The sequence below is a fragment of the Mytilus galloprovincialis genome, chromosome 4, assembly GCF_965363235.1.
Source record: "Mytilus galloprovincialis chromosome 4, xbMytGall1.hap1.1, whole genome shotgun sequence".
Lineage (NCBI taxonomy): Eukaryota > Metazoa > Mollusca > Bivalvia > Mytilida > Mytilidae > Mytilus > Mytilus galloprovincialis.
The window spans coordinates 64,052,787-64,079,482 of record NC_134841.1 but is presented as its reverse complement, the minus strand read 5'-3'; the positions used below and the strand labels follow the sequence as shown (position 1 = coordinate 64,079,482).

General features: G+C 30.8%; 1 protein-coding gene across 1 annotated transcript in view; it reads left to right on the top strand.

The window, feature by feature from the left end:
• Positions 1-26,696, top strand: part of LOC143072686 (NBAS subunit of NRZ tethering complex-like) — a 167,116-nt gene that overhangs the window by 22,687 nt on the left and 117,733 nt on the right. Inside the window, exons 19-27 of the mRNA XM_076247758.1 lie at positions 682-760; positions 2,598-2,702; positions 6,484-6,548; positions 6,762-6,833; positions 10,241-10,315; positions 11,769-11,843; positions 12,176-12,305; positions 12,622-12,756; positions 15,536-15,709. Of these exons, the coding sequence (XP_076103873.1) occupies positions 682-760; positions 2,598-2,702; positions 6,484-6,548; positions 6,762-6,833; positions 10,241-10,315; positions 11,769-11,843; positions 12,176-12,305; positions 12,622-12,756; positions 15,536-15,709 (910 nt within the window). The remainder of the gene's footprint in view (positions 1-681; positions 761-2,597; positions 2,703-6,483; positions 6,549-6,761; positions 6,834-10,240; positions 10,316-11,768; positions 11,844-12,175; positions 12,306-12,621; positions 12,757-15,535; positions 15,710-26,696) is intronic.

The window sequence follows — 26,696 nt, the reverse complement described above, 5'->3', positions numbered from 1 at the left end:
AGGCCGACGGCCGAAGTGAATATCAGTTTTTTAAAAGTCAATAAAACCCCATATTTACCGAAACAAAAGACAGTAATTGTTTTATTCCATAGTCCGAGAGAAGAAAATGACAAACATATACCAATTTTTTTTTACATGAAACATTTTACCATAACGTTGCATGTAAAAGCGCGTGACGTTTAGCGCGGCGAATAACACTTTCACAGGTGAATATGCTTTTTTATTCAAAATCCAATTCATATAGAAAAGCCTACTAAAATAATACCAATATTGAATAACAACGTTTATTTCACATGTGAAATTATCGGTTTTTATCTAACTGAGAAATCAATGTAATTCATTGCAACCAATGTAATAAATTTCTTTCTTTTGAAAGGGAAAATAGGGCCACTAAACAGAATTTTGAGCAAATATACAAAATTACGACCTCATTTTACTCAAAAAGTAGCACATGAAGGTTTATTTTTTATTACATATTTGATTTAATCAGGTTAAAAATAGCCTATATGGAAATTTTTTATTAAAATGTAAATACAGGATCAAAACTGTATCGTATGCCCTTAAGGCTCTTCCTGTGGATAATTTATTTAGACATCAATATTCTGTATACCTATAAATAAAAAGATTGAAATATTATATTCAGTATATGGTATATTTAATTTTATCTTTATCTAATTTCAGTCTGAATTTAGAACAGAGAGAAGTGTGTCGTGTCAGAAGAAAACTTCTTCAGTATTTGTACAGATTGAAAACTTATGAGGTAACATGATTTTATCCTGCAATTGGTTGTCCTACTATACAGATACAGCCCTACAGATATCGCTATGCTGTATTTGTATACTATACAGATATCACTTTAAAGCTCCGCCCACTGCCGGACTGAGTATTGTATGAACCTGCGTGGCCTCAGAATGTGTATTGCAGTCGCATTCCAATGACATACAATTGTCGATTTCAAAACTTAAATGTGTATGATTGTGTAACAAAAACAACCATGCCATACTCGGCTGGAAACAGGAGTAATAGCTTGCTAAGGCTCCCATTACACCTGTTTCTTAGCCTCGTACAAATACAGCTGATTTTTAAAGACAGTAAACATTTATTGTCTATATAAAAAAGAAGATATGACATGATTGCCAATGCGACAACTCTCCACAAGAGACTAAATGACTCAGAAATTAACAACTATAGGTTACCTTACGGCCTTCAACAATGAGCAAAACCCATACCGCATAGTCAGATATAAAAGGCAACGAAATGACAATGTTACTTGTAACAATGTAAAACAATTCAAAGCAGAAAACTTTAGGCCTAATTTATGTACAAAAAATAAATGAAAAACAAATATATAACACATAAACAAACGACAACCACTTAATTACAGGCTCCTGACTTGGGGCAGGCACATACATACAGAATGTGGTGGGGTTAAACATGTTAGCAGGATCCCAACCCTCCCCATACCTGGGACACTGGTGTAACAGTACAACATAAGAGCGAACTATAAAAATCAGTTAAAAAAGGCTCAACTCAGATGGATGCAAATAGAAATACTACACAGAGTGGACGTGAATTGTCTATTTATTGTTAAGGAGGCTCGAGGGTATAAAAATTTCAGAAAAAAATTAAACATTTGTTTTTCATTACAAATTTTATTTATTACCTTTTGTAGTTGTTACTTTATCATATGGTACAAAAAACATTCAAAACAATTAATTTGTGTTGGCTTCAGATGACTTTTAAAATGTAAACATCATTGAAAAAGTTCCAAATTAAAATATTAAAATTGAAATATCTCTTTTAACTCATCGGTGACCTATATTTTTTAATATAATTTCGATATATGCTGTACTTAAACTAAATTATTGTAAAATTTGAGCGATTTCTGTAATAAATTTCTTTTTTTATTTCGATATTACATTTATTTCTCCTATTAGTTCAACAGAAAAAATAAGTTTTATTATAATAAAAACATTTTTGGCAGTAAATTTTTATACACTAAATTTTAGCTTTATGGAATACTGTTTCAACTTGTGCTTGTCATTTATTCAGTTTTGTTTGATGACATAATTGTCCATCACTGTCAGTTATATAATGCTTTATGATATTCTGAATAAATGACCTTTTTCACAAATCTTAAGTTAGATATTCTGCAAATGAACTCACATCCTTGGTTTCCATTTTCATGTCTTTATTTGGACAGGAAGAAAAGTTTAGCTGACAAAAAAAACACTTTTACAAAGATGTATGCTTCTTTCGAAGGCAGATTGTGAGCGCAAATGTGATCCTATTAACTGTATGATAAAGTGCATTTATAGAAAAATATAGAGAAATCCTATATAAATGATTTAGACCCGCGAACCCCCTTAAATGTTATAAATATCAGTAAAATAAATCAACAAAAACACAAAAATTTCATATAGATAATATGACTATATTTTTAATGACTACACAAAGTAAATGATTTCCAGAGATATTGAAAATAGTGTGGCTTTAAATACATCAGCTTTAAATTACTCCATCTCCATAAGCCTATTCTTTATTGCTTGAAAAAACTTTGTGCAGGCTGTAGTAATATTTGATCTGTTTGTTTGCAGTGCATTCTGGGAGGTGTCCATGCAGCAGCTGAAAGGTTTAATGAAAAATTCTTCCAGAAATTCAGATCAGAAAACATTGTGGAAACTGCAGTTAATTATGCCAGGGTAGGTCCCCATTGTTACAGTGCATTTTTAGCTCACCTGGCCCGAAGGGCCAAGTGAGCTTTTCTCATCACTTGGCGTCCGGCGTCCGTCGTCCGTCGTCCGTCGTCGTCGTCGTCGTCCGTCGTCGTCGTCGTCGTCCGTCGTCGTTAACTTTTACAAAAATCTTCTCCTCTGAAACTACTGGGCCAAATCAAACCAAACTTGGCCACAATCATCATTGGGGTATCTAGTTTAAAAAATGTGTGGCGTGACCCGGTCAACCAACCAAGATGGCCGCCACGGCTAAAAATAGAACATAGGGGTAAAATGCAGTTTTTGGCTTATAACTCAAAAACCAAAGCATTTAGAGCAAATCTGACATGGGGTAAAAATGTTTATCAGGTCAAGATCTATCTGCCCTGAAATTTTCAGATGAATCGGTCAATCGGTTGTTGGGTTGCTGCCCCTGAATTGGTAATTTTGAGGAAATTTTGCTGTTTTTGGTTATTATCTTGAATATTATTATAGATAGAGATAAACTGTAAACAGCAATAATGTTCAACAAAGTAAGATCTACAAATAAGTCAACACGACCAAAATGGTCAGTTGACCCGTTTAGGAGTTATTGCCCTTTATAGTCAATTTTTAACCATTTTTCGTAAATTAAAGTAATCTTTTACAAAAATCTTCTCCTCTGAAACTACTGGGCCAAATTAATCCAAACTTGGCCACAATCATCTTTGGGGTATCTAGTTTAAAAAATGTGTGGCGTGACCTGGTCAACCAACCAAGATGGCCGCCATGGCTAAAAATAGAACATAGGGGTAAAATGCAGTTTTTGGCTTATAAATCAAAAACCAAAGCATTTTGAGGAAATCTGACATGGGATAAAAATGTTTATTAGGTCAAGATCTATCTGCCCTGAAATTTTCAGATGAATCAGTCAATCGGTTGTTGGGTTGCTGCCCCTGAATTGGTAATTTTGAGGAAATTTTGCTGTTTTTGGTTATTATCTTGAATATTATTATAGATAGAGATAAATTGTAAACAGCAATAATGTTCAGCAAAGTAAGATCTACAAATAAGTCAACATGACCAAAATGGTCAGTTGACCCGTTTAGGAGTTATTGCCCTTTATAGTCAATTTTTAACCATTTTTCGTAAATTAAAGTAATCTTTTACAAAAATCTTCTCCTCTGAAACTACTGGGCCAAATTAATCCAAACTTGGCCACAATCATCTTTGGGGTATCTAGTTTAAAAAATGTGTGGCGTGACCTGGTCAACCAACCAAGATGGCCGCCATGGCTAAAAATAGAACATAGGGGTAAAATGCAGTTTTTGGCTTATAAATCAAAAACCAAAGCATTTTGAGGAAATCTGACATGGGATAAAAATGTTTATTAGGTCAAGATCTATCTGCCCTGAAATTTTCAGATGAATCAGTCAATCGGTTGTTGGGTTGCTGCCCCTGAATTGGTAATTTTGAGGAAATTTTGCTGTTTTTGGTTATTATCTTGAATATTATTATAGATAGAGATAAATTGTAAACAGCAATAATGTTCAGCAAAGTAAGATCTACAAATAAGTCAACATGACCAAAATGGTCAGTTGACCCGTTTAGGAGTTATTGCCCTTTATAGTCAATTTTTAACCATTTTTCGTAAATTAAAGTAATCTTTTACAAAAATCTTCTCCTCTGAAACTACTGGGCCAAATTAATCCAAACTTGGCCACAATCATCTTTGGGGTATCTAGTTTAAAAAATGTGTGGCGTGACCCGGTCAACCATCCAAGATGGCCGCCACGGCTAAAAATAGAACATAGGGGTTAAATGCAGTTTTTGGCTTATAACTCAAAAACCAAAGCATTTTGAGGAAATCTGACATGGGATAAAAATGTTTATTAGGTCAAGATCTATCTGCCCTGAAATATTCAGATGAATCAGTCAATCGGTTGTTGGGTTGCTGCCCCTGAATTGGTAATTTTGAGGAAATTTTGCTGTTTTTGGTTATTATCTTGAATATTATTATAGATAGAGATAAACTGTAAACAGCAATAATGTTCATCACAGTAAGATCTACAAATAAGTCAACATGACCAAAATGGTCAGTTGACCTGTGTAGGAGTTATTGCCCTTTATAGTCAATTTTTAACCATTTTTTGTAAATTAAAGTAATCTTTTACAAAAATCTTCTCCTCTGAAACTACTGGGCCAAATTAATCCAAACTTGGCCACAATCATCTTTGGGGTATCTAGTTTAAAAAATGTGTGGCGTGACCTGGTCAACCAACTAAGATGGCCGCCACGGCTAAAAATAGAACATAGGGGTAAAATGCAGTTTTTGGCTTATAACTCAAAAACCAAAGCATTTTGAGGAAATATGACATGGGTAAAAATGTTAATCAGGTCAAGATCTATCTGCCCTGAAATTTTCAGTTGAATCAGTCAACCCGTTGTTGGGTTGCTGCCCCTGAATTGGTAATTTTGAGGAAATTTTGCTGTTTTTGGTTATTATCTTGAATATTATTATAGATAGAGATAAACTGTAAACAGTAATAATGTTCAGCTAAGTAAGATCTACAATAAGTCAACATGACCAAAATGGTCAGTTGACCCGTTTAGGAGTTATTGCCCTTTATAGTCAATTTTTAACCATTTTTCGTAAATTAAAGTAATCTTTTACAAAAATCTTCTCCTCTGAAACTACTGGGCCAAACTAATCCAAACTTGGCCACAATCATCTTTGGGGTATCTAGTTTTAAAAATGTGTGGCATGACTTGGTCAACCAACTAAGATGGCCGCCACGGCTAAAAATAGAACATAGGGGTAAAATGCAGTTTTTGGCTTATAACTATGAAACCAAAGCATTAAGAGCAAATCTGACAAGAAGTTAAATTGTTAATCAAGTCAATATCTACCTGCCCTGAATTTTTCAGATGAATTGGACAACTGGTTGTTGGGTTGCTGCCCTCCAAATGGTAATTTTTAAAGAAATTTTGCCGTTTTTGGTTATCTTGAATACTATTATAGATAGCGATAAACTGTAAACAGCAATAATGTTCAGCAACGTAAGATCTAGAAATAAGTCAACATGACCTAAATGGTCAATTGACCCCTTAAGGAGTTATTGCCCTTTATAGTCAATTTTTAACAATTTTCATTAATTTGGTAAATTTATGTAAATTTTTACCAAATATAGTTCTCTGTTACTAATGGGCAAAGTTCATTATAGATAATATTGTAAGAAGCAAAAACGTTCAGTAAAGTAAGAACTTCAAACACATCACCATCACCAAAATACAATTTTGTCATGAATCCATTTGTGTCCTTTGTTTAATATGCACATAGACCAAGGTGAGCGACACAGGCTCTTTAGAGCCTCTAGTTTATGAGATCTTTATTGCCCACTGATTAAAAATTGTGAAGTTTAAGATTAAAAATCAACTGCATTTTCTTATTAAATTTGACAGAAAATGTGTATGCATTAAAAATATTTGGTTAAAAAATATATTACTTGTCTTAGCAAGAAATATAGTGGTAACCAATGATTTCTTATAATAAATTATTGGAAATTGTAGTTTGTGATTTTTTCAAAAAGTTAGATCAAACAATTTCAGAAAGTATTTAGTGTTATAAAATACATTTCAAATTTGGGAGATTCAAAATAAAATGGAAAATACTTATTCCAAAAGTTTTCTTTTAAATATAACATAGAAAATATGGAATAATATTATGATGTAATTTCTTAATTCTTTTATTTTGACAGTGTTTGTTTATATGCAGAATTTGTATTTACAGGATAATAATATAGAAGCTTTAGAAACTCTGTTTACTTTTCACTGGGAAGATCTAAGACCTCACAGGTAATTGTCAAAAGCTTATTGGAAACAATAATGTGTAGAGTATATTTATCTTTTTGACTTTAGCAATTTTGACTTCATTATCTAACAAAACCTTAATAAAAAACCTTAATAACAATCCAAATAGAACTGACCACTTGCAGGACATTTTTTTTTATTGTTGCTGTAAATAACATTGCTGAAGGAATATTTCATTTTAATATTGGTATGTTTTAGGTTAGGAATATTGTCTAATTTTCCAGAAACAACAAATCCACATGAATATAGGTCACTGCTACCAGAAGTTGGGTATGTGATATAAAAGTTTGTTTCATAATATTTCTTTCTGCATTATTTAGATTCATTATTAATATTTTCAATATTAGTCTGTTAATAGATGCAAAGTAATATTATGAACAGATATATCATGTTAAGGAGGGGTATTTGCGAAAAATACCAGTCGAGAGAATGTTAAATTTCACGAGCCGTAAGGCGAGGGAAATTCATTCTCAAGACTGGTATTTTTCGCAAATATCCCTCAATAACATGATATATCTGTTTAATTACACCGAATGTTAATGTACTAAAACGCATTAATGATCGTGACGTTACAAATGTCCAGTCCGATAGAGTATTTTTTGGCAAATACCACGGCAGAGAGGGTAAAAAAGGCATATCCTTTTAGTAAATACCCCAGCGGCGTTAAAAAGAACGATATTCATTTGATAACAGTAAATTGGTGAAAAATACACTGGCTATTAACCAATCAAAACCCCGGATTCTTACATTAGGTGTAATTATAGAAATAATTCTGAAGGTTTGAAGTTTGGTTAAATGATAATTTCATATACAGAATTTATATAGTTTTGCTAGTTGAGATAAAATTGCCCTTTTAAAGAATCCTCCACTACAAAGTCACAAATATAACTAATTCCAAAAAAAAAAATCAGGAATAATTTTGATTATTGGTAATTGAATCATACAAACAAATAATTTATTTTTATTAGAGTCTCACCTCTTTAAAACATTTGATATAAAACACAGTCAATATAATATTAACATTTTATAAAAGAGCCAATCTAAAAAGAGTTATGAGAGACTGTAAAAATACAGATTAAAATACATTTATATCACATCTATAAATAAAGGCAACAGTAGTATACCGCTGTTCAAACTCATAAATCCATCATAATATAACATATATCACTATATCTTAGCACAAAACACCATACTATTAAAAACAATTATACAAACAAAAAAAAACAACATAGGAAATTTTGTAAGGCTACCAAACTAGAAAATGTTTGAAGAGGGTGAACTGAAAATATACTTATTCAGAATTGTCAGATATGTGGGTAAGCATTTTTATACGACCTCAAAATTTGAAAAAATTTTCGTCGTATATTGCTATCACGTTGGCGTCGTCGTCGTCGTCGTCGTCGTCGTCGTCGTCGTCGTCCGAATACTTTTAGTTTTCGCACTCTAACTTTAGTAAAAGTGAATGGAAATCTATGAAATTTTAACACAAGGTTTATGACCACAAAAGAACGGTTGGGATTGATTTTGGGAGTTTTGGTCCCAACATTTTAGGAATTAGGGGCCAAAAAGGACCCAAATAAGCATTTTCTTGGTTTTCGCACTATAACTTTAGTTTAAGTAAATAGAAATCAATGAAATTTAAACACAATGTTAATGACTACAAAAGGAAGGTTGGTATTGATTTTGGGAGTTTAGGTCTAAACAGTTTAGGAATTAGGGGCCAAAAAGGGACCCAAATAAGCATTATATAACTTAAGTATAAGTAAATAGAAATCTATGAAATTTAAACACAAGGTTTATGACCATAAAAGGAAGGTTGGGTTTGATTTTGGGAGTTTTGGTCCTAACAGTTTAGGAATAAGGGGCCCAAAGGGTCCAAAATTGAAATTTGTGTGATTTCATCAAAAATTGAATAATTGGGGTTCTTTGATATGCCGAATCTAACTATGTATGTAGATTCTTAATTTTTGGTCCCGTTTTCAAATTGGTCTACATTAAGGTCCAAAGGGTCCAAAATTAAACTTTTAGTTTGATTTTAACAAAAATTGAATCTTTGGGGTTCTTTGATATGCTGAATTTAAAAATGTACTTAGATTTTTAATTATTGGCCTAGTTTTCAAGTTGGTCCAAATGGGGGTCCAAAATTAAACTTTGTTTGATTTCATCAAAAATTGAATAAATGGGTTCTTTGATATGCCAAATCTAACTGTGTATGTAGATTCTTAATTTTTGGTCCAGTTTTCAAATTGGTCTACATTAAGGTCCAAAGGGTCCAAAATTAAACTAAGTTTGATTTTAACAAAAATTAAATTCTTGGGCTTATTTGATATGCTTTATCTAAATATGTACTTTGATTTTTGATTATGGGCCCATTTTTTAAGTTGGTCCAAATCAGGATTTCATATCAAGTATTGTGCAATAGCAAGAAATTTTCAATTGCACAGTATTGCACAATAGCAAGAAATATCTAATTGCACAATATTGTGCAATAGCAATTAATTTTCAATTGGAGTTATCTTTCTTTGTATAGAATAGTAGTTGATAATATATGTGGGAAATTTGCCAGACATGACTATGATGTCATTTTCTATTTTTATTTGCCAATAACTTTATGTAAATAACTTCATTGGAAATTTGCCAATATAAAATAATGCTGATGAAGCTTTTTTTCCTTATCTTATCTAAAATGTTTTTAGATAATGTATGTTGGACATTTGCCAGACATGACTATGATGTCATTTTCTATTTTTATTTGCCAATAACTTTATGTAAATAACTTCATTGGAAATTTGCTAATATAAAATGTTGCTGATGAAGTTTTTTTTATTGTTTTATACAATAAACAATGTATATTCACTTTTACTACCAACCAATCTTTACCATTCAGTGATAACAAGCACTTTATTTTACATTTTAATATTTTATGATGTATTTAAAAGAGTAGTTATTGTTGCAAACTCCATAATAAATTTGAATTGATATCAGTTTTGGAAAAAGGGAAACAGGGATGTGAAAAAAAAGGGGGGGGGGTTTAATTTTTTCTCATTTCAGATTTCATAAATAAAAAGAAAATTTCTTCAAACATTTTTTTGAGAGGATTAATATTCAACAGCATAGTGAATTGCTCAAAGGCAAAAAAAAACTTTTAAGTTCATTAGACCACATTCATTCTGTGTCAGAAACCTATGCTGTGTCAACTATTTAATTTTAGATTTAAAAAGTTTGAAGAAGAAATCTTTAATTGATTTGTAAAATCTTGACATTTGTTTTGTGTAAAAAAAACCCATGTAATGTCAAACATTTGATCACAATCCAAATTCAGAGCTGTATCACGCTTGAATGTTTTGTCCATACTTGCCCCAACTGTTCAGGGTTCGACCTCTGCGGTCGTATAAAGCTGCGCCCTGTGGAGCACCTGGTTTTTGGTGTCAACATTATTTTTTATGCGGACAGAATTGACAAAATTAACATTCAAAAGAATGATCAATGAATAACATACATCTTTAATAGATATAAAAATGTATGAACCAAATCTTACAAAGGTTTATGATTTAGTTTCCAGCACTATTAAAAGTTTCTTTGGATAAATATAAACTTCCAAAAACTAATTATTTGAGTTGGAGTAAATCAGAATCAAAGACATGTTCAGTAATATCATTGTTGTTTCTATGATTCAGGAATGATAAATCAGTTATTCCCTGGGAAGAAGACAGATGGAGAGAAAAAGATTGGAGTGAGGAAGATTTTTGCAGGTAAAAAAATAAAAGATGGTTAGAGACAACATTGTACTCCTTACATGAAAATTAAGCTGTTGATTAATTAGGGATTACGTTTTAGGTTTGTTTTTAATATTGCTGATATTTAACATACAGTTAACTCTCTTTGTCTCGAATTGATTGACTCTGAAATTTTGGATGAGTCGAAGTTTTTGCGTGGTCCTGAACTTTGTTCCATATAAATGTATGTAATTCGACTCCTGATGAGTCGAAATTGGATGAGTTGAAATTTCGGTTGAGTCGAACTAAATTTACGGTCCCAAGGTTAACAAAAGCATTAAAAATTCATTATCTATCTCAAACTAATACACATATGTCAAAACATGACCTCCGGGATTCAAATGGATCGAAGAGTTAATCTGACAATACACATGTAATTAAATTTCCAGTCACTGACCACTGTATTAATTTATGACATGCTATTTCCACTGTGTTTACCTAAGAAATTGTATAAATAATAAGTGATACATTGTTAAAATTCATAAAAAAAGTATTTAAAATGTTTACAAAACAATTAATTGTGATTTATACTAATGAGCTTGGGTGTGTATAAAGTGAAGATTATGACCTCTGTAAATAATCAACCAAAAACTACTGAAACGGCGTCTTTAATCTTGTTATATTTTCTTTTGAAAAGAAAGTGTGAGATTAAACAAAATGAAGAGAAATCTAACTTTTTTAAAATTTCATGTATCAGAGAATAAAAAATTTTGTCACCGACCTGAATAACAAAACTATTGAATGGAAACTACTCTCTCGAAAAAAAGCCATAGGAAAAAATTGTAACTGAAATAATAGAATAAGTAAAAATTATGTTATTACAAAATGTATAATAATGAAAGACCATGACATTTAAATACATCGATCTGATACCAGAATATCGATCCCCTTCCCATATTCACCCGGAATTTATTTTAGTTTTACCAAGTTGAGCAAGAGTTGTGTCCCTTGGTTTGTCAAACTTCCGGTTTTCGTTTGAGTCGAACTATGTGTATCTCGAAATATTTCTCTGGTCCTACTGACTTCGAGATAACGAGAGTCGACTGTATATAATTTTGAATTTTAATTCAAATAAACATTCAGTAATACATTAAAAATAGACAGATACTACAAAAGCGGAAATTTGGAAATGAGGTGTATCATTGGACCTTCATTGATAGCAGTCTAAATTCTCCTAACTTAGCATTCACCTGCCATTTTATAATAAAGTTTAAAAGCACATTTTGAACTTCATTTTTAGTTTTACAGATTAACTTTTCTTTCAATGACAACCTTTACAGCACAACTATTTTAATTAGGGTTGTACTGAGTGAACCATGCAATTTTGTTTTATAATTATGAATAGACAAACGGTATCTTCAACATATTAAAATAGAGTGAGTTATTGATAGATGTTTATTTAATTCAATTTAACACTGATATTTTTCAGAACTATCATAGAACCAGTTTTACCAGATCTAGGAGGTTTCTTATATGAGGAAAATCCAGGTCTCAAAGAATTTAGGTTCGTATAATAATTTATAACACAAGCCAACAAATTTAAATATGAAAAAAACCTTACACTATTTATATTATAGAGGAAGTAGTTTTTGATTAGTCATTTTGGCTTTATTGTCATACAACAGAAGTTTTTTAAGTATTTTGTCTGTTGGTTTTTATGCATATGCTTGTTTAAAATTTATAAATTTATTAACTTTCATAAACTAATGTGTTTTTCAGCCATTTTGTTTAATTTTTTCTATACTGGAATTCTTGATTTAGTGATACCTTAAATGACTAAGCAGACATGATAAAATATTCATAGTAATATTAATTTTTACATATTTTTTTCTGTAGAATGGCCAACCCAAACACTGATGATCTTTCTAAGTGGTACAGTTTCAGAGCCTGTGAGATAGAGAGGTTATCACGACAAGTAGATTTATCAGTAGAGTTAGTCAAACTGGCCACTGAGAGAGGAGTGGAGGTGGGTCTTACAATTCAGGATATAGTTTTCATAAACTTAAAAAATATCTACTATAAATACAAATTTTGATGTTGATTGTTTGAAAATGTCTGAAAAGAGCTAAAAATGTAAAAAAAAGTATTCTCAAAAATAAATATGTTTGCAGGATATATTAAGGAGAGAATGTTTTTGTATACTAGCATTTCATTAAATGAGAGGCCATATATTGAAACAGTAGTAACATATTTGAAGTTATTCTTCAACAAGTTAAGAAAATAGAAATGATATATAAATGTAGGATTTAAGTTGATAATAATGTGAATACTTAATTTTTCAGGGTTTATCTGAACTACTGGATAACTTGGTAACCATGGAGATGCTAGTATATGACTGTTATGTGGATGAAAATCTGACTTTTGATGAACTACAAAAGATGGCAGACTATGATAAATTGGAACTAATTATGTCCAAGGTATGTTGTAGTTTTACAAGTAAAGGTAATTTGAATTCTGCTGTACAATAATCTGACCTGTAATCATATCACTCAGATCTAATTTTCAAAAAGCAAGAATCTGAAACAAATAGGGTTTTGAGCATGTTCCAAAAAAATTGAATAGTTTTAAAACCAACTTATTTAAACAAACAAAAAAGGAAAACAACTACATTATCACAGAACTAGTATATATTTGTTTAGGGGCCAGCTGAAGGACGCCTCCGGTTGTGGGAATTTCTCATTGCATTGAAGACCTGTTGGTGACCCTCTGCTGTTCTCTGCTCTTTGATTGGGTTGTTGTCTCTTTGGCACATTCCCCATTTCCATTCTCAATTTTACTGATAATTTTAATGGATCCAAAAAACTTTTCTAGATCTTTCTTAATCAGGACTGCTCAATGATGTATTTGAAAGCCAAGGATGTATAAGAGCAGAAAGAGTTAAAGCTATATGTCAAAAATGTACATAAAAATATTTAAATCTGATGAAAAAAATATAGCATGTAATCTTTTGTTATGGTTTGAAATAGTGAGCGTAGATTGCTTTCAATACAATCTCAATAAAAAAGGGATAAGGAGATTGAGCTGACAAAATGTTTTAAAAATAACTTGGACAACAAATAAAGGAGTAGGTCCAGTAAGACCCCTTTTTGGCCCCAAAATATAGCAGTTTTACAAAATTGTTAAAATGTAAACTTTTAGTTATTTATTGGACAGTAAAATGCTTCTGCTACATAAATATGGGCTGTGTTTGACAATACAATGCACATATATCGGGTACCAGCATCATTAAGTCATGCTAAATTACTGAAATCTTCACAATCCTATCATTTTAGTTAAATTTTAGACGGTTTTCGTGTAAAACGAAATTGGCCGCATTCGTGTTCATCCTTTATATTGAAATATAAGTTGTATTTTATGATAATACATAACATATGTAAAGGTTGAGGATGAACACGGATGCGGCCACTTTCATTTTTGACAAAAACCATCTGAAAAGTGACATTTTTCGGCATATTTGATAGATTTTTTATATTTCAGCTTGAATCGGTGCGTTTTTTATGAGTAAATCAGTTAAAATCTTTCACATAAACTAATTGATTCAAATAAAATAGACACTTAAGTGTTTAAAAAGTGGTCAAAATCTTTCGTTAGATGAACCTGAAATTTGACGCCAAAATCAGTCCTTACCAGACCTACTCCTTTAGAACAGTAAGACCGACTATCATTTTATTATTTTTTAATTAGGCATCAACAGAAATGTACACAAAGTGTCTACACAAATGACAGATATTATACATGTATATTATTGTAATATTATTTTTTATTCAGGCAACAACAGAAATGTACACAAAGTGTCTACACAAATGACAGATATTATACATGTATATTATTGTAATATTATTTTTTATTCAGGCATCAACAGAAATGTACACAAAGTGTCTACACAAATGACAGATATTATACATGTATATTATTGTAATATTATTTTTTATTTAGGCATCAACAGAAATGTACACAAAGTGTCTACACAAAAGACAGATATTATACATGTATATTATTGTAATATTATTTTTTATTCAGGCATCAACAGAAATGTACACAAAGTGTCTACACAAATGACAGATATTATACATGTATATTATTGTAATATTATTTTTTATTCAGGCAACAACAGAAATGTACACAAAGTGTCTACACAAATGACAGATATTATACATGTATATTATTGTAATATTATTTTTTATTCAGGCAACCACAGAAATGTACACAAAGTGTCTACACAAATGACAGATATTATACATGTATATTATTGTAATATTATTTTTTATTCAGGCAACCACAGAAATGTACACAAAGTGTCTACACAAATGACAGATATTATACATGTATATTATTGTAATATTATTTTTTATTCAGGCATCAACAGAAATGTACATAAAGTGTCTACACAAATGACAGATATTATACATGTATATTATTGTAATATTATTTTTTATTTAGGCATCAACAGAAATGTACACAAAGTGTCTACACAAATGACAGATATTATACATGTATATTATTGTAATATTATTTTTTATTCAGGCATCAACAGAAATGTACACAAAGTGTCTACACAAATGACAGATATTATACATGTATATTATTGTAATATTATTTTTTATTCAGGCATCAACAGAAATGTACACAAAGTGTCTACACAAATGACAGATATTATACATGTATATTATTGTAATATTATTTTTTATTCAGGCATCAACAGAAATGTACATAAAGTGTCTACACAAATGACAGATATTATACATGTATATTATTGTAATATTATTTTTTATTTAGGCATCAACAGAAATGTACACAAAGTGTCTACACAAATGACAGATATTATACATGTATATTATTGTAATATTATTTTTTATTCAGGCATCAACAGAAATGTACACAAAGTGTCTACACAAATGACAGATATTATACATGTATATTATTGTAATATTATTTTTTATTTAGGCATCAACAGAAATGTACACAAAGTGTCTACACAAATGACAGATATTATACATGTATATTATTGTAATATTATTTTTTATTCAGGCATCAACAGAAATGTACACAAAGTGTCTACACAAATGACAGATATTATACATGTATATTATTGTAATATTATTTTTTATTCAGGCATCAACAGAAATGTACACAAAGTGTCTACACAAATGACAGATATTATACATGTATATTATTGTAATATTATTTTTTATTTAGGCATCAACAGAAATGTACACAAAGTGTCTACACAAATGGCTAGTTCCTTTCCTACAGCAGTGTGAACACAGACAGCCAGGGACCTTTACTTCATTACTAAGAGATTACATTGTCACAAAAGCTAAGACAGATCTTACATTACCTACTAAAATATTTGAAGCATCTAAAGCGACTGTGAGTTTTTTTGAGAAGTAATTCTTAAATTAGATTTAAACATTGTAAAGATTGAATTGTTAATTTTAAGACGATAATAGTAGACTGTATTTCCATTCCCAAAATCATAATTAATTGAAAGTTGAGAACTGTAATGAACTCTCAAGAAAACATCGTTTATCTTGAAATCCTTTTAATTTTTGAAACCAGACGACGAATGTCTGTTGATTTAAAATTGACGCCATTTTGTATTCTCTTCTACTGTGTTACTGAATAAGCCTTCGCCGGTAAAGAGCACCTCTGAATACAAAGAAAGATAACTCAAACTTTAACCATTTTCTCATTGATACTGATAAGACCATAAGTAAGAGTAAATCAAAATCTATCTTCATCCTTCTAACTTTAGGGCATGTAGTTTTAGGTCTTTTGAGTCAAGGTTCATAGATAAGAAGGTATTTAGAGGGGGAAAAAGGGGGGTGGGTCTCTACTTTGAATCCTTTATTTTTAATGCCATTTTTCTCTATTCTTCAGTTATTTTGTCAATTTAATAATTTAATAGTACAAGAATAATGCAAATAAAAGAAATAAAGGCCTACAAGCTCATCATTATTATACCAAAAGAAAAAAGAAGAGAACTTAAGACTTTTTTAGGAGAAAAAAAAATGCACACAGAAAAGTCGCTAAAATTGTAACCCTTAAAAATTTGGTCGCGCGTTAAATCCCCCATGGAGATTTTCAAAAGTTGGCAGGTCTGCAAAGCTTAGACATTTTCACAGAGCAGTTAAGCTTTTGAGGTTCAAAGTGTAACAATGTTTCACAAATTTTGAAGCCTATAAGACCTTGTGTAATTGGCTTCATCAAGTAAAGTATCCAAATTTTAACATATTTAAATTTTTTGAAAATTCAGTTCTTTAAAAACATTTAATATCCCCAAAATTTTTACATCTTTATTGTGTGGTCTTCTGCACTTCACAAAACCTCAAACGATTAACCTTTGTTGATTTAATAGAAATAGCAATGGTCATTTTTAATTTAGATTTGTTATTTGTGTTCCTCTTTTATAAGCCCGTTTGGGATAATTTATGTAAGAATACATTATCTTGTTCATTTTCAGCAAAAAAGACCTATAATATCTAGTCAGGATGATGTCATGTCCATGGCCCTAGAAGCTTTATATGTTTGTGGCAGGTATGTTGTACACCTTTTTTGTTTTAAATATTTATCTAAAATATATGTGTATTACCAATATATATTTTTATTAAGATATTGAATGATCTATGTATGAAAACTGTTTGCTCTTTCTTTATACAGATATTAGCAATACCACTATTTCACACCTGAAGTTACAGATAGTGAAATCTTTGTAAAGTATTTCATTTCTTTCAGACTTATGTTTGTTTACAAAGAAAACTATGACCATTTTTACATGCATCAATCTCCATTTTAAACTGGTGTACAAAAAAGATCTGAAAACATTTCTAGTTTGACAGTATTGTTACATCTTTTTCAGTTTATGTCATTTTAATGTTTGATTGCTTGAACTAATTTGTTCTGTTAAAAATGCAAATTTTAAGTTTGTTATGCAGATGAAGTTCATACAAATATGTAATTTGTCATTTTATTTTTTAGGGATGATCAATTAGATTTAGCTTTAGAAATTTTTCAATGTCTTCCACAGAAAGGATATGGGTAAGGTTACCAAAATGGCTATTTTCTTGTTCTCAAATACTTTTACAATGCAAATATCACAGATAATAATCTCTTAGTTTCATTTAAATCCAGTAATGATTATAGCAGTCATTGACAAAAAGTGTGGCTAAATATTCAATGTGGGTCTCATTGGGGTCTAAGTGTGACGTGGGATTGCCGATTTTTTGTAAGCGTGACACATGAAAATCGAATTTTTGTGCCTTGAAAACAGGAAATAAAGTCCAGTGGGACACGGGAAATTACAAAAAAATGAGAATTGCTTACCTACATTGTGTAAGCGGGATACAGGAATCTGACAAAGCAGTAAGCAGGATCCGGGATAAGAACCCCCCAATGAGACCTCCTTCAAGGTGATAGATGTTGTGATCACTGTAATACACTATTCATTGGCTTTAGTGGATATGTATTGAATTGATTAATTACATACATATGTAAACCCAACTAGTACAGTTATGACATTGCAGAAGAAAGATATAACAGTTAAACTCAGTTATGTCGTTAAATTCACTTCTCAATATATTTCATTATTGTGACTTAATGCTAAAGGCTGTTCAATAAAACCATACATGGGACCCAGAGAAGGCTTTTTGAAATCTCTACTAGAAGTTGTATCAAAGACTTTAGTTAACTGAAAATTAAAGTGAAATTCTAAATCTGCCTTTATTGGATGTTACCCCATTTTTGTCAGTATCATATATGTTTTAATGGAACAATTCTGATATTTTTCGTTTTATTGCTAAAAAATTGCTGAAGATATTTTTTTTTTTGTAACACATTTGGTATTTTTATTTTGATGCATTATCTTGAAAACATTTTTACAGGAAAGAAACAAAAGAATCAATAAGACTACACAAGGAAATAGACAAGCTGGAAAGACATTTGGGGTAATTTTGCCTAAATACAGTACAATGATCTGTTATTACAATTTTTTAAAAGTACTCACATCTATCTTCAAATGAGTATAGAACTATGTAAGGATATATTGATTGCCTACAAAGTAATATGAAAATAATATTATTGAATTGGTTAAGAAAATTCAATTAATAGCATGTTTATAACTTGAAATATGACAAAAAACTGTGTAATTTTTTTTTTACCCATGTTGATATCAACAAAACTGTCTCCAATCATTTTCAATTTCAGAATACCATCGTTTGTTTTGTTTTTCAGTGCATTAAAGATTTTACATGAACAGGATGTTAAGAAACCTCTACATTATATCCTAGAAACAGAGGTATTTTGTAAATTTGTTTGAATAAGATTTTTTGATATTTTGTAAATCAATTTTTTTTAAGAGTGATATTTTTTTTTGCATTGTTACTTCAATGTTTCCACTTACCTGCTTCTTAAGCTATTTGCAATTCTGCTTTTCCGTCCCCATACATCTGTTATGTTTCATTAGAGTATGAAGTGTAATAACTCCAGTTATTTCCCTTTAAGTACTGCTTCAAACCATTGTGCACATGTCCTTATTTTTTTCCTCATTGCTGTTACTTTGGTTTTCTTTTGATTTTATTTTTAGCAATTTTCTTACTTTGTTCATATAATCTTGAACCTAGTAATTTTGTTTGTCTGACCAGTGGATTTGTTTTGTATAAATTTTTCCAACGTTTTTTTTTATTACAGAAAGATGCAGACGATGCCAAGATGTTAATGATAAGGTTGACAAGAGCTGCTGGCAAAAGGTAAAATAATTCTTATAGAATTGTCTGAAGAAACTACCTAATTTTTACTATACTAACTTTCAGACTTATATGGGAATAATGTCTGTTTAATGAGTTGATTAATATTTTTTACATTGGTGTTCTCAACCTATCACCTGGAAACAATCAAACACTATATAAAAAAAAACTCATCAAGGTTTGTAATTGTGTATGCAAAAGGAAGTTTTGGTCTACAAAAGATCCTAAAATCAAAAATGTATAAAGGCCAAATCAAGTATGAATGCGAAGAGTATTGACGACTCAAAAGTCTGAAGGAAAGTTTTTGCCAAATACAGCTCAAGCAATTTGTTCTTAGGGTAGATAATCCTTAGTATTTTGAAAAATACAAATTTTTGTAAACAGTTAAAATTTCTGAATATGTCAACACAGAAGTGTATATGATATTCTTTAATATGTTTGTCAGGAAGCGTCAGTCTTAAATTTTTAACCGGATTTTTGTGACAAAAATGTCGGTTATTGATTTGGGGATGTACGGCGGGCGGGCGGGCGGTCGGTCGGCAATCAAATGTTGTCCGTGCATTAACTCATGAACCGTACAACCAAAGCTTTTAAAATTTTAATATGTTGTTACTGACAACTAAATGAAGGTCAAGTTCAATAATGGCAATTTTGACCTTTACCTTTCAGGAGTTATGGTTCTTGAAAGATTGATAAATGGAGTTTCCAGTCGTGTCCGTGCATTTACGCATGAACTGTTCTACCTAAGCTTGCCAAATTTTAATATGTTGTTACTGATGACAAAATGGAGGTCAAGTTCAATAATGGCGATTTTGACTTTTACCGTTCAGGAGTTATGGTTCTTGAAAGGTTGAAAAATGGTGTTTCCAGTCGTGTCCGTGCATTTACGCATGAACTGTTTTACCAAAGCTTCCCAAATTTTAATATGTTGTTACTGATGACAAAATAGAGGTCAATTTCAATAATGAAGATTTTGACTTTTACCGTTCAGGAGTTATGGTTCTTGAAAGGTTGAAAAATGGTGTTTCCAGTCGTGTCCGTGCATTTTCTCATGAATCATTCAACCAAAGCTTTTGAAATTTTTATATGTTGTTACTGATGGCAAATTAGAGGTCAAGTTCAATAATGACGATTTTTACTTTTACTGTTTAGGAGTTATGGTTCTTGAAAGATTGTGAAATGGCGTTTCCATTCACGTTGTTGCATTTACTCATGAACCATTCAATCTAAGCTTTTCAAATTTTAAGATGTTGATACTCATGATTTTCACTTTCACCATTCATCAGTAATGGTTCTTGTGATATTGCCAGGACACAAATAAATATTAATAAATCCGGTTTGCTGTCGTTGTGACAGCCTCTTGTTATAGCATGGCATATGTCCTTGAAAAAATAATACCTTCATACTCTTTAGAAAACAGACACAGCGATAATATTTTATAATTTGATTCCGTGCATACAAAGCTTTTCTGGCTTTATCAGGTACAATCTTATATATACCAAAATTGATGTATAAAAATTTGAATACATTAGTAAATAGATGGAACCTCAAATTTGAAATTACAGTTCTTAATTTTCATTAAGTCAAAATGTATTCATATTTTGAAACTTAAAATTCCTTTTAATTGATAGCTTGAATTATGTTTGTGTAGTTTTATGAAATTTTTTATTTTTGATTTTATGATTGACAGAAGTGAACCATTATCAGAAATTGCATGGAGAAAGTTACATGATGATGTGATACAGTTACAAAATCAGGTGTACAGATGTCTGTCGTCTGGTCTGTGTCATGAAGTAGGTGAATGGTATAGTTTCTATAAGTTGTTAGGGTGAACTTTTACTATTGATTATTAAATACATATTTTCTTCATTATTTACATTTATTGAAACAGAATCTGTGTAAAGTATTTTGTTTTTCAAAAATATTTACCTTCTTGGATTACCATCATGAAATTTTTTAAAGCATAGTTATAATTTTGGAATTGTTTAGCTGCTCAATATTGAGAAATCTTTTAGAAATATGATATAATTTCAAAAGAAAACGTCCTTGTGTTTGCCATAAAAAATATATAATTGAAACCCTTAAATCTTGGCATAACAATTTTTTTATTAGGTGGTTTCCAACTATGCTTTATAAAAGAAATATTAACTCTGAATTTGTTTTTTAAAAGCGCCACCTTCTTTTTCAGATATTCACTGAAAGCTTGCTGTGTTCTGGCAGAAGAGAGAGCATAACTTTAGCTGGAGAGTACATAGAAAGAAGTAATAATGAGAGTCTACCTACTCAATCTTACACAAAGAATTTAAAGGTGTCATATAAACGAGCCATACAGCTAGTCATCTCATCAGCACAGGAGTATTTTGATTCTTCTACAGATATGAAAGATCCATGCATAGATCTTGCGAGGTAATTTTTACAATTGTTCATATATATAACACCAGTGACCTCAGAGTTGTCTAAGTAGATCTTCTACAGCAAGCTGATATTGCTGATTGTCCTAACAGTTGTGTTGAACTTCAACAATCAATCAATCATATACTAAACAAATTTTGATCTACCTAAATATTATAAGATCTTCTACCTTTGATTTCATCATAGTTTTTATGCCCCACCTACGATAGTAGAGGGGCATTATGTTTTATGTTCTGTGCGTCTGTCCGTCCTTTCGTCTGTTCATCCATCTGTTTGTTCCTTCGTCCCGCTTCAGGTTAAAGTTTTTGGTCAAGGCAGTTTTTTAATGAAGTTGAAGTCCAATCAACTTTAAACTTAGTACAAATGTGCCCAAGATATGATCTTTCTTATTTTAATGCCAAATTAGAGTTTTGACCCAAATTTCACGGTCCACTGAACATAGAAAATGATAGTGCAAGTTTCAGGTTAACGTTTGTGGTCAGGGTAGTTTTTGATAAAGTCTAAGTCCAATCAACTTGAAACTTAATATACATATTCCCTATCATATTTATTATCTTTCAAATTTAAATGCCAAATTAGAGCTTTTAACCCAATTTCATGGTCCACTAAAAATAGAAAATGATAGTGTGAGTGGGGCATCCATGTACTATGGACACATTCTTGTTTTTGTATAATTTTAAACTAAACAAAACTGTTGAAAGAGATAGTACATAATTTGATTTGATTTTGCAAATGATTCGGTGTGTTATAATTATAAGGGTAATGATAACTGGGAGATACTTGATTTATTTAAGAATTACACACAAATAGGTGGTGTTTATAGTGAGGACAGAACACATTTATCTACTTAAGTTCAAATGTTGGCTACATGTATCTCAATTTTTAACCACCAAAGATAGATTTGTTTACTGTGTATCCATTAATTTTTCTAAATTCTAATTTTGCATGAATGAAAGGAAAACATTGTTTTTCTGTGGATATATTATTTTGTGGTTTTACAAAAGTCTGCATACAAGCCTCTAGAAAATATGTAGGTCATTAAAACATTTGCATTTCTGTTTTACTGGTACACATGAAAGCCACAAAAATTGGAATCTCATTAACAATAATAAATCCACAATACATTTTTTGTAATTTAAAAGAATATTTCTAAATCTAAATCATTTGTGTTGCAGGATATGCTTAAATTTGATAAGAGACACACCTACTTTGATACAAGAAGAACTGGATTTGATAAACTCTCTTGCTATGTTGGACGATTTTGGTGTATCAATTATACCAGCACAAGGTAATTGATATAGATAATGGTTTGTCAATGATATACAGACAAATTACCATACATATGGTCACAAATAAAAAGCAGAAGATCCTTATCTGTATTCAACTGACTTGGTCTAAGATCATCATTAAAGATACTAAATCTAGATTTGCGAAAGACAACATTACTGTTTGATATCATAACAGAAAATATAATTCTTAATAAAGGTAAACAGAAAAATATGTCATCATTTTTAATTAATTGAAGCTCATTTTTATGCCCAACCTACAATAGTAGAGGGGCATTATGTTTTCTGGTCTGTGGGTCCCTTCGTCCGTCTGTTCATCCGTCTGTTCATCTGTTCGTTCGTTCGTCTGTCCAGTTTCAGGTTAAAGTTTTTGGTCAAGGTAGTTTTTGATGAAGTTGAAGTCCAATCACCCTGAAACTTAGTATATATGTTCCTTATGATATGATCTTTCTTATTTTAATGTCAAATTAGAGTTCTGACCCCAATTTCATGGTCCAATGAACATAAAAAATGATAGTGCGAGTGGGGCATCCATGTACTGGGGACACATTCTTGTTATAAAAGATTTTTTGAAAGATTTTCAAATGAGAAGCATCTGTTGTAAATTGAATTCTATTATATCAATCATATAATATACAATGACAGTGTGATTGCACTAAATTTTGTTTTAAAGAGTTTTGTTATATTTATTGTAGTGAGACAGACTAAAGATAGAATAGAATTGATTGAGAAATGTCTTAGTACCAGAGATACATCATACAAACAACAGAAAAAGGTATGTTTGCAATGATGTCTTCTTGTATCACTATGAAATTTGATTCATATGACAAGGAAAGGTTATTTTGGCACAAAATCATTCAGTATTGTAGATTCATTATTATTTATGGAGTACTTTTTGATGGATTTTATGGGGATAGATGAACCATGAATTAATGTTTTCAACGAAGTACCAATTTCCTATTGCCTGGTGTGCAAACTTTTGAAAAACCACAAAATCAAATACTTTCAATCAATGTAAGTTTGTACCAATGAAAACAAATAATCCTCAGTATTTAATATAATGAGTGAATTGAACAGTATTTGAAAATGGGCTACATTAAAAAGTGCTGTAGCAGCAACATTACTTTATCGGGAGAAAATTAATTTGAAAGGATTCAGCTTTAGCTGTTTATCTGTTTGGTAACATATTGTTGGGTTGTTGGCTAATTAACTCTTTGTATTATTTACATATTTTAACTATAAACATCCAAAAGTAATTTAATAAATAAGTTAAGAGTACATATTTATACTTTGATAATAAACGAAGAGTCAGATGTAACATTTATTTATATGATAAAAATACAGCAATAAAGATGTATAGAGGAAAGTCTCCATCTTATTTACAGCCAATTGCATTGAGTGTGTAGGTAAAGGTAATATCTTTTGTTAGCTTGCTTGCTAGCTGAACGGTGAAGTCATTATTAGATTAGGTAATCAACCCTCATTTAAGATAGACTATTCCAACAGATAACCGATCTGTCTGTCTGTAGGACTAGACTACTTCCAAAAGAGGGTAATATACCTTACCCTTAATAATCACTTAGCAAGCAAGCTAACCAAAAATATTACCTTTACTTACACACTCAATGCAATCGGCTGTAAATTATTTGTTCTGCTTTATGTTAAATACTTGAGTATATGCTTGAATTTATATTTATTTTCAGTTAATGCGATTAAGTCATTTGCTGAAAATAGAGAAAGGAAACAACAGTTTGAGGGAAGGAAAAGTTCTCCATTTGATAGCTAGAGGTGCAGTTAAGGTATTTATTATATACTTAGTAGTAAATACAGATAAATGGTATGTGTAATACAATCAATGGCAAGCGTGCTGCTTCAGCCACCTGTGATGATATCGATATCAGCACGGTTGCAAAAGCCTCATCACACATTTAATCTGTATGACGTCACGTCATCGATTGCAGTCACTGTTGCAAAGGCTTGATCAAATCCCTAATCTGTATGACGTCATTTCAAACCTCCTTATCTGTATGACGTCATGTTACATAAAACACATCTACTTGAGTTATATGTATATAATAAAGTGTATATGATATGGCTTTTTCAATATCACACACCATATCAACCCTCAACCAATATAATCCCTCGAGCAGAGCTCTTGGGATTATATTGGTGTCTCGAGATAATACGGATGCGATATTGAAAAAGCCATATGATTTTCTCTAGTTATAAAGCCTTTAACTTAAGATATTTTACAATGTTACTTTTATCATCACACACATTATGTTTTGAAATGATGATAAGTTTTCCCATCACATCAATATTGTAGTAGGATATTTTTATTGTTACCATGAAAAAGTAAAATAACCCAAACTTGAAAATTGCCATGCTTAGTTTAAACATATTTATTTATAGTGGATTGGGAAACAAGTTTTTGCTTACACATCCACTTAAAGTATTTGTTTAGATGATTAATAATTGTGAAGCATTAAAGTTTCATTAAGAGAATAAAATGGTTACATAAAACAAAGAAAAAAAGGAATAGCATTTTTGCAAGGGCATAAAACAGCTCACGCAACAAATTTTGCAAAGAATTGTAACCCTTAAAATTTTTGTCACACACTAAAACCTCAATGGTGATGTTCAAAGTTGGCATTTATGAAAACTTTACATTACTATCTAGACCCAGACTTTACATTTAAAGCTTAAAAACATTATACTGTACTTTTTATTGGGATGTTTCAGGCTCATGATTGTAGTTTTGCCTATGAAGTATGCCAGGATTTAATTGAAAGAATGCATGGTCCAGTGTGGGATGTCTGTGTAGATCTAGCTAGCTTTGAAGATTTTAAAGACATATCAGCCAAGTTAGTTTAATATATGTTGTGTTAAAAGTGGCACCATGCCTAGATAATGTAAAGGTAAACTTCCATTCAATGATTCAGGACTTTTATTTTAGTTTGTTTTGTTACTTTCCAGAGGGGATGTTTACATTTTTTTCCACATTTCCATCTTTCTTGGACGTAATTGATATGAAACCTATTTTAATTGGTTACAGCTATTCAGAGGTAATAATGCATGTGAATTTTACAAGCTGATTTACTTGATTCTGCTAGAGTTATGACCTTTGCAAATTTAGAAATAATGCATGTCAATATTGCATGCTGATTTACTAGATTTTGCTAGAGTTATGGCCCTTTGTAACTTTTTAAATTGAAAATAACTGTCATTTAAAAAGTTTAGTGGCAAAAATAACTGAATTTGATTTACTTTGTAGGGCAGATTTGTTGTCGTTTTCATTAGCATATTGTCCAGCAGATATGATAGAACCAATACTACAGGCCAAGGCTGTCCTAGAAACTCAGGTACTATAATAATTCCCTTGCCTCTTTCAAGGAAAGTAATACAAGTTTTACAAAGTGGTTACTCAGCTACTGTTTTGGTATTTTAAAACACATTGAAGATTTGTGCAGCATTGAATTTCAGATTTTGAATCATATTTTACTATTTGATACTTTGTAGATGTATATAATCCTTGTATTTAAGCTTCGGTGTATATTTTTTTGTGTTTACAAAATCATACTTCGATTTAAAATAGAGAAATGTAGATGGTGAAAATATTTTCAATTATAAACATAGTTTTTCTTTTAAAAAAATATGTTCTTGCAAAATTTTGTATGAGTATCCAACTTCAGGAAGGAATTATTTCTATGTGCTATTTCATTAAATTTTGATTATGATCCATACCTCTACACAAGTGTGGAAAGTTGTTAGATAAAGGGGAATAAATGTATACTCATTTGACTTAGGAAAGATGTATATCTTAAAGGGGGTAGGAAGGGTGTCATCTGGAAAAGGTAAATATTGAATATCATAACTGAAACACTAAACTATTGGATTTTGAAAAATCAATCATTACAG